The sequence below is a fragment of the Mytilus trossulus genome, chromosome 1 (genome assembly GCF_036588685.1).
Source record: "Mytilus trossulus isolate FHL-02 chromosome 1, PNRI_Mtr1.1.1.hap1, whole genome shotgun sequence".
Classification (NCBI taxonomy): Eukaryota; Metazoa; Mollusca; class Bivalvia; order Mytilida; family Mytilidae; genus Mytilus; species Mytilus trossulus.
Window position 1 is genome coordinate 93,076,700 of NC_086373.1, and position 14,012 is coordinate 93,090,711.

At 31.0% G+C, this 14,012-nt stretch overlaps 2 protein-coding genes across 2 annotated transcripts; both read right to left on the bottom strand.

Annotated features, from left to right (window-relative positions):
- Nucleotides 1-268: 268 nt before the first annotated feature.
- On the bottom strand, nt 269-2,860 carry LOC134691075 (uncharacterized). Its single transcript, XM_063551275.1, has 4 exons — nt 2,779-2,860; nt 2,342-2,418; nt 1,171-1,327; nt 269-477 (listed from the first exon to the last, which is right to left on the bottom strand). The coding sequence occupies exons 2-4, from the start codon at nt 2,388-2,390 to the stop codon at nt 390-392; spliced, it is 294 nt and encodes a 97-aa protein (XP_063407345.1). The 5' UTR covers nt 2,391-2,418; nt 2,779-2,860; the 3' UTR covers nt 269-389.
- A 6,554-nt stretch (nt 2,861-9,414) lies between these two features.
- On the bottom strand, nt 9,415-12,261 carry LOC134691063 (uncharacterized). Its single transcript, XM_063551264.1, has 4 exons — nt 12,180-12,261; nt 11,853-11,930; nt 10,957-11,116; nt 9,415-9,656 (listed from the first exon to the last, which is right to left on the bottom strand). The coding sequence occupies exons 2-4, from the start codon at nt 11,899-11,901 to the stop codon at nt 9,566-9,568; spliced, it is 300 nt and encodes a 99-aa protein (XP_063407334.1). The 5' UTR covers nt 11,902-11,930; nt 12,180-12,261; the 3' UTR covers nt 9,415-9,565.
- Nucleotides 12,262-14,012: the final 1,751 nt, after the last annotated feature.

Genomic DNA, 14,012 nt, shown 5'->3' on the forward strand with positions numbered 1-14,012 from the left:
ATGTATCTCTGATAACGTTATTCTACATATGTATTATATTAATTAAAATATTGGTTTCTGATAACGGTATTCTACATTTGTAGTATAACGTAATCAGAGATCAATATTTTGATTAGATTGATTACGAGCATATGTATCATTTATCTGAATCCATTGTAACCTTAACACATGTAGTTTGATTTAATGTACTCTGCTCTCCAGGATGTACATATACTATGTTACTGGTAATATTTTTGAACTGTAAGACCTGGAAATATTTGAAACACAGTTCTACTTATAATTAGAATTTATTGCATCAGAACTACAATAACAGACAACAAACTAAAAACAACTTGACAAAAAGAAAGTAAAACTATATAATGTTTTAACATATCCTATGGATATTCCCTTTATATGCCAGTTTCACCTTGTTCGGTTTCTCCTGTGGGCATGTCTTCGGCGAGATCAATGTTCTCGTTTTCATTCATCTGAGATGATCTAAAAAAAATGAAGAATAAAATGAATTACTTAATAAAGATTGGAAACTCATGCAAGGTAAATAGTCTATCATGTTCTATGTTGTATCATGTGTACTATTGTTCGTTTGTTTGTCCATTTAATTTTAAGTCATGGCGTTCTCAGTTTATTTTCGATTTATGATTTTGACTGTCCCTCCGGTATCTTTTGTCCCTCTCTTGGAAAAACAACTAATGTTTTTAATTCATGTTTCTCCATATGGGGATCCCTAAACCCGCCTTTGAAGTTATTAATATGTACAACTTTCATAGTGATGAAACTATAATTTCAAAGTAAGAACAGAGATAGAAATTAATCAAAAATCTTATTTATTTATCGAATGCCAAGGTAATTAAATCGTCTAGTGTGTCTTTTATGTCTTTTATATGTGCATTTATGTGTAGACAATATAAGTAACTAAGAAAGGAGTCTACTGCATAAATTTGGAGAGGGATTACATGAGAACATCCTAAAAATAGTTTAAATTTGCTTTTAGAATTGTTCTGTACGGCAAGATATCTCATTTATCATTGGCTAATTCAATCGGTCGAAAAGAGGGAGATGAAACAAATCACATTGACAATACAGGCTCACTTACAAATTGTGTAATCTAATGTATATATCATAGTTCACAAGGCAGCCGAAAAGTACAATATAAAGTATTATTAAACATACCCTTCATTTTCTGGGAAGTGCATGGTATGCTCACTGCCACAACGGAAACATTTGCAGTAGCATCGTCTTCCAAAACTGGCTGATGCCCAGCCTTTACAGCTTCTGCCTCTACATTTAGATTTACATCTGGAAGCACAACTTGCTTCTGACTCATGAACTAAAATAAAATAAAACATAGGTGTATCAATGAAATATGGTAATGTTAGCAAATGCATTACAAAGTCATAAATGTTTGGCTATTTTAACTGTCATAATCTTTTGACCATTTGCTTAGCACTATTTTTAAAAGTATTTTTAATTGAAGAAGTAATAAGCACGGCTGGAAGAATAGCATAAACTTAAAAAACAAGAATATTTATTACTTATTTTCGCTAGTATAGGCTTCATTCGTAGAGATATATAATATTTGTTCATATTATTTTGTTAAATGTCATAAGTCTACATAAACATGAATCGAAAATGATATGTCTTGACAAAAACAATGTTTTGAATCAATGGAAGAACATTAAGGTTTTAGTCATGATGGAAACATAAATTACGTGACAGGATAGATACATAACATAAGACTTGTCTTGCCTAGTCGTTAGTCTTTTCTGAAGTGTTTTGTAGACTGTGTTTGTCGTCGGTTTCGTGTTTAACTGTGGTATTTTCGTTTTTTTCTTCGACTTATATATTTCAATAATTTAATTTTTGATGTAACGCGTCTTCTGATTGACTGACGTTATTTTGTTATTAGCGCATATACATAATTTAGTCATGTGACCGTGACGTCATCAACGTTTTTTCGTGGTTTTCTAGGTTTAAAATGGAATTTAGAAGTAAATTATAAGAAATGACTGTAATATTTTTTTCTGTCTATTCGAAATAACATAAAAATGTGGTGCACACTGTTAAATAACATATTACAGTCATTCCTTAATTGTAAAGTTTTTTTTTCTTTTAACACGCTTTTGTTTATTCATCCAGTCACAATTTAGTTTCTTCCTTCCACGCACTGTTTTGTTGATATTTCGCCCTATGCACACGCGTATTCCAATCTATTGTATCATATTATCTTTTACGCTATCGTTCTTTATAGATTAAATGAAACACAGAAAGAACATAACAATTTACTCAGCTTTTGAAAAGTTAAAATGTCATTTAATTACAGAAACCAAAATTTTGTACATACCTATAAGAAGTACTGCAAGAGCAATAGCCAGGATAACTGCTACCTTCATATTGGATCTCAGTAACGTTGATATTAATCTGAAATTGAAAGGGATGTTAGAATGTTAGATTTTAAAACACTAGACTCTATGGATGTAACAAGTACGAAATATATAAAATAAACAAAAAAAAATTTTAGAAAACGGTAAAGTCGAGAATTTGAAAAACAATTTGTGGTTTAAAGCTTAAATGCGATTTTCTACACCTGACTCAAAATCATAAATCTAGAATACAGGTGAATAAATTATGCAGCTGATCTGAGAAATTCTACATGTTCAATTAGTTTCACGTTTCAGTGCTAACTAAATGAGAATCTTTTCTAAAGATTGTAACGTTTTGATTATTATAAAACCGCCGTTACCATACATTAATACAGTTTACTTTGACAAAGTTACCTACCTTATGTATATAGTTCAGCAAGTCAGCAGGATGTGAAAGTAAATAGACAAATTAGAGGTTTTTATAGTATTTGATCCAGAAATAACGATTCCGGCGGACGGGCCGGTTTCTATTTTGGTTTCTATTTTGATGTCTACGACGGAAATACGTCTTGTTTTCGTACTGGTTTTTTTTTTCTGAAATCTAGGGCGTTGAAATCTTAAGTTGAACATAGAAAACACATCAAAAATAAACGTTTATAATGAAAAATAATTCATCGTGTTTAAAGCAAAAATTTGACCTATAATTGTTAACGTATTATACATTACAATTTGTTATCCTATAGACACTCATCCAAATCTTCGTTCAGTTGTATATCCACGAACGAGATTGTAACATTGAGAATTAATTTGGATTATTTGCGATATTCGTTATCTTTCTGTGAAAAATCTTAGCAACAATTGTAAATCTGAAGAAAGTAAAGAAAAAAAACCAAAATGGGACTGCAATCATTTAATCAAGGATCAGAACAAAGGCATGCTGAATAAAACAACAACAAGAAACAAATACAACACATCAATCAGAAATATAAGGACAAGGCGAATCAAATCTCAAGTTATCTGAATAAACTCATCATAAATACCAGAATTGAAATTTTGTAAACAAGTTAAAAAGGCCAAATAAAGAACAAAGTTGAAGAGCTTTTTTAGACCAAAAAATCCTATTTTGTTTCCAAATACAGCTAAGGTAATCTACTCATAAAGTATAAAAGCCTTAGTATTTCAAATTAAAACAAGTCAGTAACTGTGCTTCGTTAAACACCTGATGAATTGCTTATCGGACATGTATGATTTTTTTTTATTATAGTAACATATACAATATTAATTTCAGGTATCTCAGTAAAATTAACGAAAAAATGTTAATAGATATTTATTCATTATCAAAAACTTCATTCATTATAAAAAGTTAATATTCTTACTTGTAAAAACTAAACTAAAGTTCAAAGAACATTTTTTTTCAACTGTGATACACGTCTCTTCGAGTTGACCAAGTCGTTTTGAATGATTATATCTGAGATGACGCACGGGGAAAGCACCCAACGGTTTGTGGATAGACAACTAGAAGAAATTAATTTCTATCTAATTCAGTTCCTTCAATAATTCATAATATTAATTCACTTAGAAACAAAAAACTATGTCAACGAGGATATCCAAATGCAATTTAGGCTCTCTTTAAACAAAGAACATACTAGTAATATAAAACGAAAGTCAATAATATAAAAAAGACCATAGCACAATACAAGATGACGAGATAAATAAATACCGAGCATCGCAAAAAAGGTTAAAATAAAGATATATACAAAGAGAAATAATAATAAAAAAAAACCAACACTTTAGATGACGAACAATACCGTATTCAGATCGCAAGACTTTATCTCGACCAATATGCTTCACAAGGTAAATAAGAGAATGTACAACGAAATTTGAACGTTAAAAGAACTAACCTCTATGAAATCAGCCAAAAAATTTGCAAAACAGAAGTGCTAGCAAAAAATAAAATAAAAATGAAATACAATATCAAAGAAGGATGAAATCTACTAAAAATAAGCTCAACGTACTTAACCTGCTAATTTGAAATCATGTCAAGCTTTAATCTAGTATTTTTATCTTATATAGTAACTCAATTTTTACGATATTTCTTGATGGTATGCAAGTCTAAAGTTCTTTACAAAAAACAACAATAGCGTTTAATATACTGGCGATCATATTCTACGAAAATAAGTAAAGCAATATGACATCAGATAAGGTATAACAAGACTTTTAAATTAGCATTTATCAGGAAGAACACAGCATTGTTCTACTTCAGCAATACAAATATGTGGTGTATAAGTCAGGGGAACCCAATTGCACCCTACACGCCCTCTTCCACAAACAAACAAAAAATGAAGAAAAAAAGAAATATTTCGAAAGAAAGTATCCAACAGCAATTAAAAGTTGACCGTTGAATAAAGCTTGTCCAGAAACTATCATCACTTAATCATCCCGTTTATATGTAACTGTACTATTACAGTCAGCATAGTACCCTTGTCCTAAAACTCGTATTTGTTTACTTGTTATGTTGACCCGGCTATTTGATGTTTTTGAGCCAATAAGTTTCCGATTGGGAGGAAATAAATGTTGCTGAACAAATAAATTGTATCCGGACAAGTAAATACGCAGTTTATAAGATTTGTAGTTGTGATGCCCTTTTAAAATAACCACATGAAAATAGATATAGGACAAATGTTAGATGTAAAAGAATGAAACTTCATGGAATCAATTGGTCTTAGAATGAAGGCCAGGAAATGTTAACGAGATTATAGGTTCACACCCGCAGTGAAACATAGTTTATTGTTTCTTAAATATCACGAATTTTACACTTTTGCAGTTGCATATGTTTTTTTAAACAACTCTTCATGGAGCAGCGCATATTTCAATAGCATTTCAATCTTTGCAGAGCATAAAGTTTGTTACTGCAAGTCTCCACTGACTAAAGCCAATGATTTATTATCAAAGAAGTTTTAGTGCACAATAAATATGCATCTCAATAACTAAGTATTAAATTAAAACTGTTATTCAGCATTCGTGTAGCAGAAAACATTTTCATATATCTTAGGTATATAATACAAGTTAAAAAGGAAGAGAATAGAATGTTAACAAACGTCCGAACAGAATATTATTCCAAACCTATACCAATGTTCTTCATAAATCCGCCTCCTTACATCACAGTTTCACTTTGCTCGATTTCACTTTTCTGCGTATCCTGTAATTGGTCAGTGTTCTCATGGTCTTTTGTCTGTGCTTGCATCTCAGATGGTAAGAAGATAAAATAGGACGAAAAACAGAATGGAGGAACTAATAGAATTTCAAAATCGTAACATTTAGGATGTCAAAGTAGAAGTCATAGCATATTACTGTCAGCCATTCTCTCTTTTACCCTTGTAAAGAATATTGTCACATCTGTTCATGATAGGTTTTACTGATATGGTGTGATGAATTCAACTTGTTGAAATCAACATGATTCTAAAAACCTACAAACTGATGTATGTTAAAAAAATTAACCAATGTTAAGCAGACAGTCAACACTACATAATTGATAGATGTTTTACTAGTAATTTTAATAGATCCTTCATTTTCAGAGACTTTCATGGTACGCTCACTGGCACAACTGAGACATCTGCAGTCGCAAAACCATACTTATCTGTATGCCAATTTTATCTACATTGTCTAGCCGTCCATTGGTATTTATAACTGGAAGTTCAACTTGCATTTGAGTCCTGGATATAAACAAAATATAACAGGTGTAAAAATACAAAAAAAAAAAAAAAAAAAAGCTGGAGGTTATTTTTATTATTTCAATGTATTTTTCATTCATGTTGAAAAGTCCCATATATTCATATTCAATTATGTGTATACTTTTTAAAAGTATTTTTGATAAAACATTATATTCTTACAGGAAAACAATTACAAATATAATTGTCATTAGAGTTCTGTATTTTTGTTGTTTTACTTTTTTACACTACGTTATTTAAATAAGAAGTAAACTATAGTGGCATTTTTTTCTTACGTCATTTTCGATTTATGAGTTTGAATGTCCCTTTTGTATCTTTTATACCCCTCTATGCTGTTTCAATATTCTTCAACTTAGGGGACGGTCAGATCCCTTATAAACATGTTTTATCTCTACCAGGTTCTATATGTGCATTTTTAAGTTTGCAGTCTATTGTTTAGTGGTAGCTGGTTTTTTTTGTCCGTTTTATTTGTTTTCCTTGTTTTTTGTTTTTTTAATTATTCAGGCTATTGGTATTCTCGTTTGAATTTTTACGTATTTGTCACGTCTGGCGTTTTATAGGCGGCTCTACGGTATGGGTTTTGCACAAGGATAAAGGTCGCTATTGACCTACATCTGCTAACATCAACGTCATGTGGACTCGGAGTTCTTCAAAACAAAGTTTTACTCTGCGTGCCATTGTGTCTTTATTTATTCTACATTGACTGGAGGAAATAGGGGGGGGGGGTATTTGAATCTCCCCAAAAAGGGCAATTCCCGCCTTATTTTTGAGCCTTCCCAAAATCAGGAGTCTTTGAATGTTGTTTTTAAACATTTTTTTATTCATTTGTGGTTTTGAGTTAAGTGAAAAAAAAATTTCGACCTCGGGGTGTTTTCTGCTATTTGTTCGGGTTTATTATACAATTCCTATGTACCATACAGATCTAAAAACTTCAAAAAACTAAAAATCGGAAATACAATACTCGGCAAATTAAGGACAATTTCCAAAAACTCCAAACCAGAACAATATCCATCGTATTATCCTTCGTATCGACAATAGTACGAGAAAAGTTTCCTTTAAATCATTTTAAATCAGAAAAAAGTATGCAGACACATAACTTAAACAACTAGAATACGTACTTTAGTCGCGAAATTTTATCTTTATGTCTGTGCATCTGTTTGTTCGTTCGTTCGCCATATTACAAGTTGAAATAGTGATTTTAGGAAAGTTAAGGTTTTTTTGTTCAATTTTATTAAAGATTTAGTAAGTGTGATCTTAATGAAATGAAATTTTTACAATATTCCCGAAAATCAAACACATAAAACGAATTGAAAACAACTGTCATTTTTCCTTACTCGGTACAGAAATTTTTCCATCGGATAGAGACATTTAATCCGAGGTTCAGTGGTTAGGGAGTACCACGATCTTTACACTATAAAGATCCTTTTCATCAAACTCTTTTTGTGGTCTATACTTGAAAAAAATATTTCATATTGGTTTTGGATTTGATATATTTGTCTGTGGTTTATAATTTTACTATTTGGTAATTTGGTGTTCATGGTCTAATTTATGTTTATGATGAGATCAGCCTTTTTCAATTCATGTATTTGAGCGTTTCCTTTGATGTAGTATATGTACACCATTGTTTCAGGTAAGGGTGAAGGTTGACGCCAGATGAAACGTTCAAACCCGTTGCATTTGTTTGTTCTTTTCCTAAATCAGAAACCTAATATTCAGTGATTGTTGATTGTTGATGTGATACATAAGTGTTTCTCGTTTTTATACTGATGATACCATTGTTTTTCCTGTTTGAATGGTTTTACACTTGTCATTTTTGAAGCCACTTATAGCTTGCTGTTAGGTGTGAGACAAGGCTTCGTGTTGAAGGCCATACATTGACTTATAATGGTTTTTATTTACAATTGTAACTTAGGCGGAAAATGTTATCATTTGCATTCATACTTCACCTCCTTATATATATTACCTTATGAAAAAAAGGTGGATTAAATCTTGTTTTATAGCTTATTAAACCTCTCACATAAAATGCAGTGGCATATAATTATGTCAAATTGAACAATGTGAGAGGATAACAAACAGACTTAATTGATGAAAATGTGTGATACTGCGAATTGATGGTGTCCTACCGTCACATACTTTTACTTTTTACTTTTTCAGGGAAAAGCAAGCTTCATTAATGATCAAAACTAGTGTTTGTCAAACTGCTGTGTAACAAGTGTAATTTTTCTGATAAAATGGATGGTTCAAATTTTTTATATATTTTCAAAGGGTCAAAGTTAATGTTTGTCAAAATTTTATGAAAATTAAACGAGATAAATTAATTTTAGTGAAGGTGTTCTGTACCACCCTAAGTGTGATATATCAATATTGAAAACATACAATACATGTCTCGATCCAAAATAAATAACGAATTGTGTACGTTTGTACGAATATTACATAAATTTGCTATAACAGACAAATGACCATTTTGTAGAGTGGGTTTGTATGACGAAATCAGTATTTTTCATATGCATTTTGGGTCCTACATGCTCTTCAATTTTGTACTTGATTGGCGTTAAACCTATTTTAATCAAAGCGTCATTGATGAGTCTTATGTAGATGTGTCAAATTATAATTCTTGTACCTTTGATAACTATAATCGTTACTTTTGTCTATATCCGATAATTAAAAACCTGGATCTGCAACCAAATTTGAGATTTTTTTTATTTTGAAAACCTAAATTGTTATCCTTGATTTGTTATCGCCTTTTGATTTTGAAATATGGAAAATTGAAATCAGAATAACCGAAAGTTATGAAATGTAAACTGCATGTTTTAAATTGAATCACGATGGTACGTCAGTAACTATTACGACAAAAAACTACTTATCCATAGATGTAAGGAGATGCGGTATGAGTGCCAATTAGAAAACTCTCCATCCAAGTCACAATTTGTGAAATTACACCATTATAGGTCAAAGCAGGGAGTCTTGGATCACACAGAACATCAAGCTATAAAGTGCCGCCAAAATGACTACCGTGAAACCATTCAAACTGTAAATCAAAACAGTCTAATCTATATAACCATGCAGGTGTTTATGTAAATCTTTTCATTAAAAAAAAGATAGAAAAAACTCAAACAGCTGAAGATGAAATATGGAACTGTTACATGTAATTTTCTTTTTAAACACTTGTACAACAATTGGGACATGTATGGTGTGTAAGTATGATATTAATACCGACTGTTTCAGGAAAAGTATGCTACCTCAGCATTATTTCTATGTGTCCTACGTTCTAATTTGTCTATTATGATTGTCTCCCTGTATTTGACTAGCGTCTAAATCAATAACTGTTAAGTTGAAACACAATTTTATTTAGAATAACAATTACAGAAATCTAAGACATTTTATACAAGTGAAACGAAAGAGGAAAGTCTATAAACACATTTCGAATTTCACTCCAAAACAGAATGTGTATCAATGTCACTTTATCAGGCCGTCTATTTACATTCCAGTTTCACCTTGTTCGGTTTCTCCTTTCTGCATGTCCTGGAATTGCTCATGGTCATTCATCTGTGCTGGCATCTCAGCTGGTCTGAAGATGAAATATGATATATAAGAAATTGAAAAAATACATCTAGATTTGAAAAAAATTTAAAACGTGTAGGATGTTTAAGTTTACTGTCAGTCTCTTTAAATCTTTTATTATTGTCAAAAATACTGTCACCCTTGTCGTGATAAATTTTACAGGCATTATTTAATGACTTAAATACATTAAGATAACTTTAGTTTCAAAAATCATATCAACTGATGTCTATATAGGAGGCAGTCAAAACTACTTAATTAAAAAAATGCTATAAATTAGTGTTGTCAAATCGTACACTTTTTCCTAACCGGTTACTCGGATAATCGTTCGACCGATTAACCGGTTAACCGGTAGTTTACGTTGGTGTTTGAAAGCCTTATCAATAGTACCCTACACATAGATATGTATAGGTGTTAATTTGACAACCTTTCATCCAAGTCAAAAATTTACGTGTATGATATGATTTCTGGCGCAATTTGACTTTTAATTTTCGAATACACCGTATCAACTATATATATAACGATTGTACCAACTTCAGATTGAAAAGTAAAAAAAAACTTCTTGATCTCGAGGAAAATGAATATGTCTGAAACCGATTATTCTTTCATTTTCTCTTGCTGTCTCTGAAAATAATGTAGAGTGTCTCAATAAGAAATGATTCATTATTAAATAAAAGAAGATGTAGTACGATTACCAATGAGACAATTCCCAACAAGAGACCAAAATGACACAGAAATGAACAACTATATATAGGTTACCGTACGACCTGTTTCTTTACTTTTTTTGCTTGTCTCTTTAAGTAATGTTACTCGTTCTATCACGTATACATTGAGTACATTCACGTTGGTTGCATATTACAATATTTGAGAAAGCATAAAAAAAGACTGAGCCTAGCACTACGGAGGTTATACATTTAGATGTATGTTTACACAATATTAGATCAAAAACGAAATAATGAAGTAATTAGTAAATTTCAATCACATCGCTGATTTAGAGTTACTGTTAAAAAAACATGTATACTAATTATGTTTCTTTAAGATGCTGCTCGAGCTCTAATTAAGTTTTTAGAATTAACAAAAGCATTCAATATACTGAACAATTGATCTGTCAAATTAATTACCACGCCGACATATTTCAAATAAAACATAACTATTTATTGATTTTAATACACATTAATATCAAATCTTTCAAAACTTTAAAAAAAGTCCGGTTAACCGGTTAGCTTTTTTGGTATTCGGTATTCGGTCGTTCGACCGGTTAACCGGTTAACCGGTTAATCGTTGACAACACTACTATAAATGTAACGTACCCTTCACTTTCTGGTGAGAATTTCATGGTGTGCTCGCTGGAACATCTGAGACATTTGCAGTAGCAGAACCATCCATATCTGACTGAGACGTAATATCTACAGCGTCTGCTTCTACAACGAGATTTACATCTGGAAGCACAGCTTGCATCTGCGTCTTGGACTAAAACAAATATCACAGATGTGAAAAACGCAAAAAGGGGATATCTTTGATACTGTAGGTATAGTTTAATTGTGTAAATATCACGAGTTTTTTGTAGGTATATTCTAATATGACATCTTTCTTTCTATTTTTATAAAATTCTCGATATACCAAGCGCTGTCTCAGATCTTTGCCTAATAATGACTGTTACAATATACAGCCATAATCTTAACACTTTCCTTATTATATTTTGTTAACAAAATAAATAATACGCATACTTAATTTGTTTACTGGTTATGTAAAAAGTTATCAAAGGTACCAGGCTTATAATTTGATACGCCAGACGCGCATTTCTGAAATTGTTATAATAATAAATTGGTTGTGCTGAGCATTGACTATTCAAAAAAACAAACCAGACTCATTTCAGACATTATGCACTCCTTTTGGGCGTTCACTTTGTTTTCAAACATGAGTAATAGTTTTGCATAGTGAAGCTATGTTAAACACACTATCATTCAATTCATAGTAACCGATGTTTTTTTTTAAAAATAGCAAAATTTAACATACATTCATCAAAACTTGTTCTTCAGGTTTTGCCCTCTCTTCTTTTTAAATTTTTTTGCAATTTGTGTTTCTTCATTTTGGCAACATTTTATTTATTCCCAGGTGAAGAAGGTAGGCTGATATTTACATTCTGATTATTAACCAATCAGATTGAATGGTATTTGCTGCATGAGAAATACAATTATTTACATACCTATAAGAAGTACTGCAAGAGCAATAGCCAGGATAACTGCTAACTTCATTTTGGATCTAAAGGAGTGTAGATATTGATCTGAAATTTGAAAAAAATTACATAATCAATAACCAATAAAAAAGACACACACACAATTATTATTATAAGCCTCGCAGAAAATTTCAACATTTGAGAAGAAAGTAAGCTCATTAGAAATTAAATTAATAAATGTAGCAAGGCAGCTTTGAAATATTTTCTGTGCAGTATTCTTGTCTGATTTATTGAATAACAATCACATTTTGATCATAACAATACATTGATTCGATTTATTTTCACAAAGTTACTTACCTAAGGTGAACAATTCAGCTAGTCAGCAAGATGATAACCATCAATGACAAATGAACGGTTTTTATATACATGGATCCAGACATGACAATTCCGGAGGACGGGAGGGTTAGGTTACACATTTGCGTATTTCCTTTGTTGTCAATATTTTTAGAAATCACTGTACACTTGTTTTGTTTAAGATTTCGCAAACAAATTAACATGAAATAGTTACAGTTCGAGTGGGTGACCTACCGTCACATGCTTTTATTTTGCTGTGATATGTATATAGTTATTGAGATCAGAAGATATTACACGTGATTCGTTAATAAAATAATTGTAAATAATTTTGTATGTTTTTACGAATATTACAGAAGATTCGTTACAACATTCATTTTTAGAGAGATTGGCCAAAAACCTGCTGAATTCGGGACTTAACTTTTCATATATTGTTTATGTTCCTTTTTATTATTTTTTTTAAATATGCAATATTTAAACGAATTGATTGTTTACTATTGAAAGTCTTGAATGCGTTCTAATATTGAACAACATCAGTTCAAAACAATTATGTGCCAACATTTTTTTAACCAGAATAAACCAAAATTATAAAATATAAACTGAATGCATATGTAAGAATCTAGGAGATACGTCTGTTAATATAAGACTAATTGTATTATCCATATAGGTTTCTATTTCTATGTTTTTTTTGTCAAACGTTTATTTGTAAAATGAATAAACAGCTCAACATCAAAATGTCTAATTCTACAGTAGATATTCATCCTAATGTTAAACAGCGGAGGAAAAATTGTTGAAATTCTACAGGTGAGTATCGTCTAAGTATACTAAAAGAATTGTATAATAACTAGAATGACATTCAACTATGACATTATTTGCGGATTTTATGGACGAAAAGTGTTCTATTGATATAGGAAGATGTGGGTTGAGTGCCAATGAGACAACTTTCCATCCATATAACAATTTAAAAAGTAAACCATGATAGGTCAATGTAAGGCCTTCAACATGGAGCCTTGGCTCACACCGAACAACAAGCTATAAAGGGCCCCATAATAACTCAAACGGGAAAAACAACGGTCTAATCTTTATAAAAAAAAACGAGAAACGAGAAACACGTATAAATTACATAAACAAACGACAACTACTGTACATCAGATTCCTGACTAGGGACAGGTGCAAACATTTGCAGCGGGAGTAAACGTTTTAATGGTACCAAACTTTCTCCCTTTTTCAGAAACAATAGCATTACATCACAACATAGAAAATCTATGTTTTCTATTATCGTATATGTCTTTCCTGGTTGTCTTTGTATGCAGTCTTGTATTGTTACTTTTGATTTGCAAGTTTCGTGTTTTTTCCATATTTAATTCTTGTAGTTGTTTATATATCTTCTATTTGTATTATATTTAAAAAAAGTACGTGATATGAATATCCTATATCCATAAAACTAATACTAAAGATGTAAACATATCAACGATTTCTAGCACCTTTAGTAATTTACTTTTCATAAACCATGATATAATGGACGGAACTCGAAAAGGAGTATCCAGTTTAAATATCTGAAGAAAAAAAATCCCCCAGTAAAAAAAACCCCAAGCATGTACGGATGAAAATACTTAGGGGAACAAAACTTGAAACCGAGTTTATCTGTGACGAGTAAATTATGAAATTAATACTTTTAATGGTCCATCATGTTAGTATTACTCTTGTCTGTCATCAGAGGTCATATACAAAATTTGATGGAGTTTGTCCTCCACAATTTTAAATTTTCATGTAATGTTTTGTGCACTATTATTTGTAATTTCGTCTTTTTTGCCGAGATAATTGACTTGTTTGTAATAT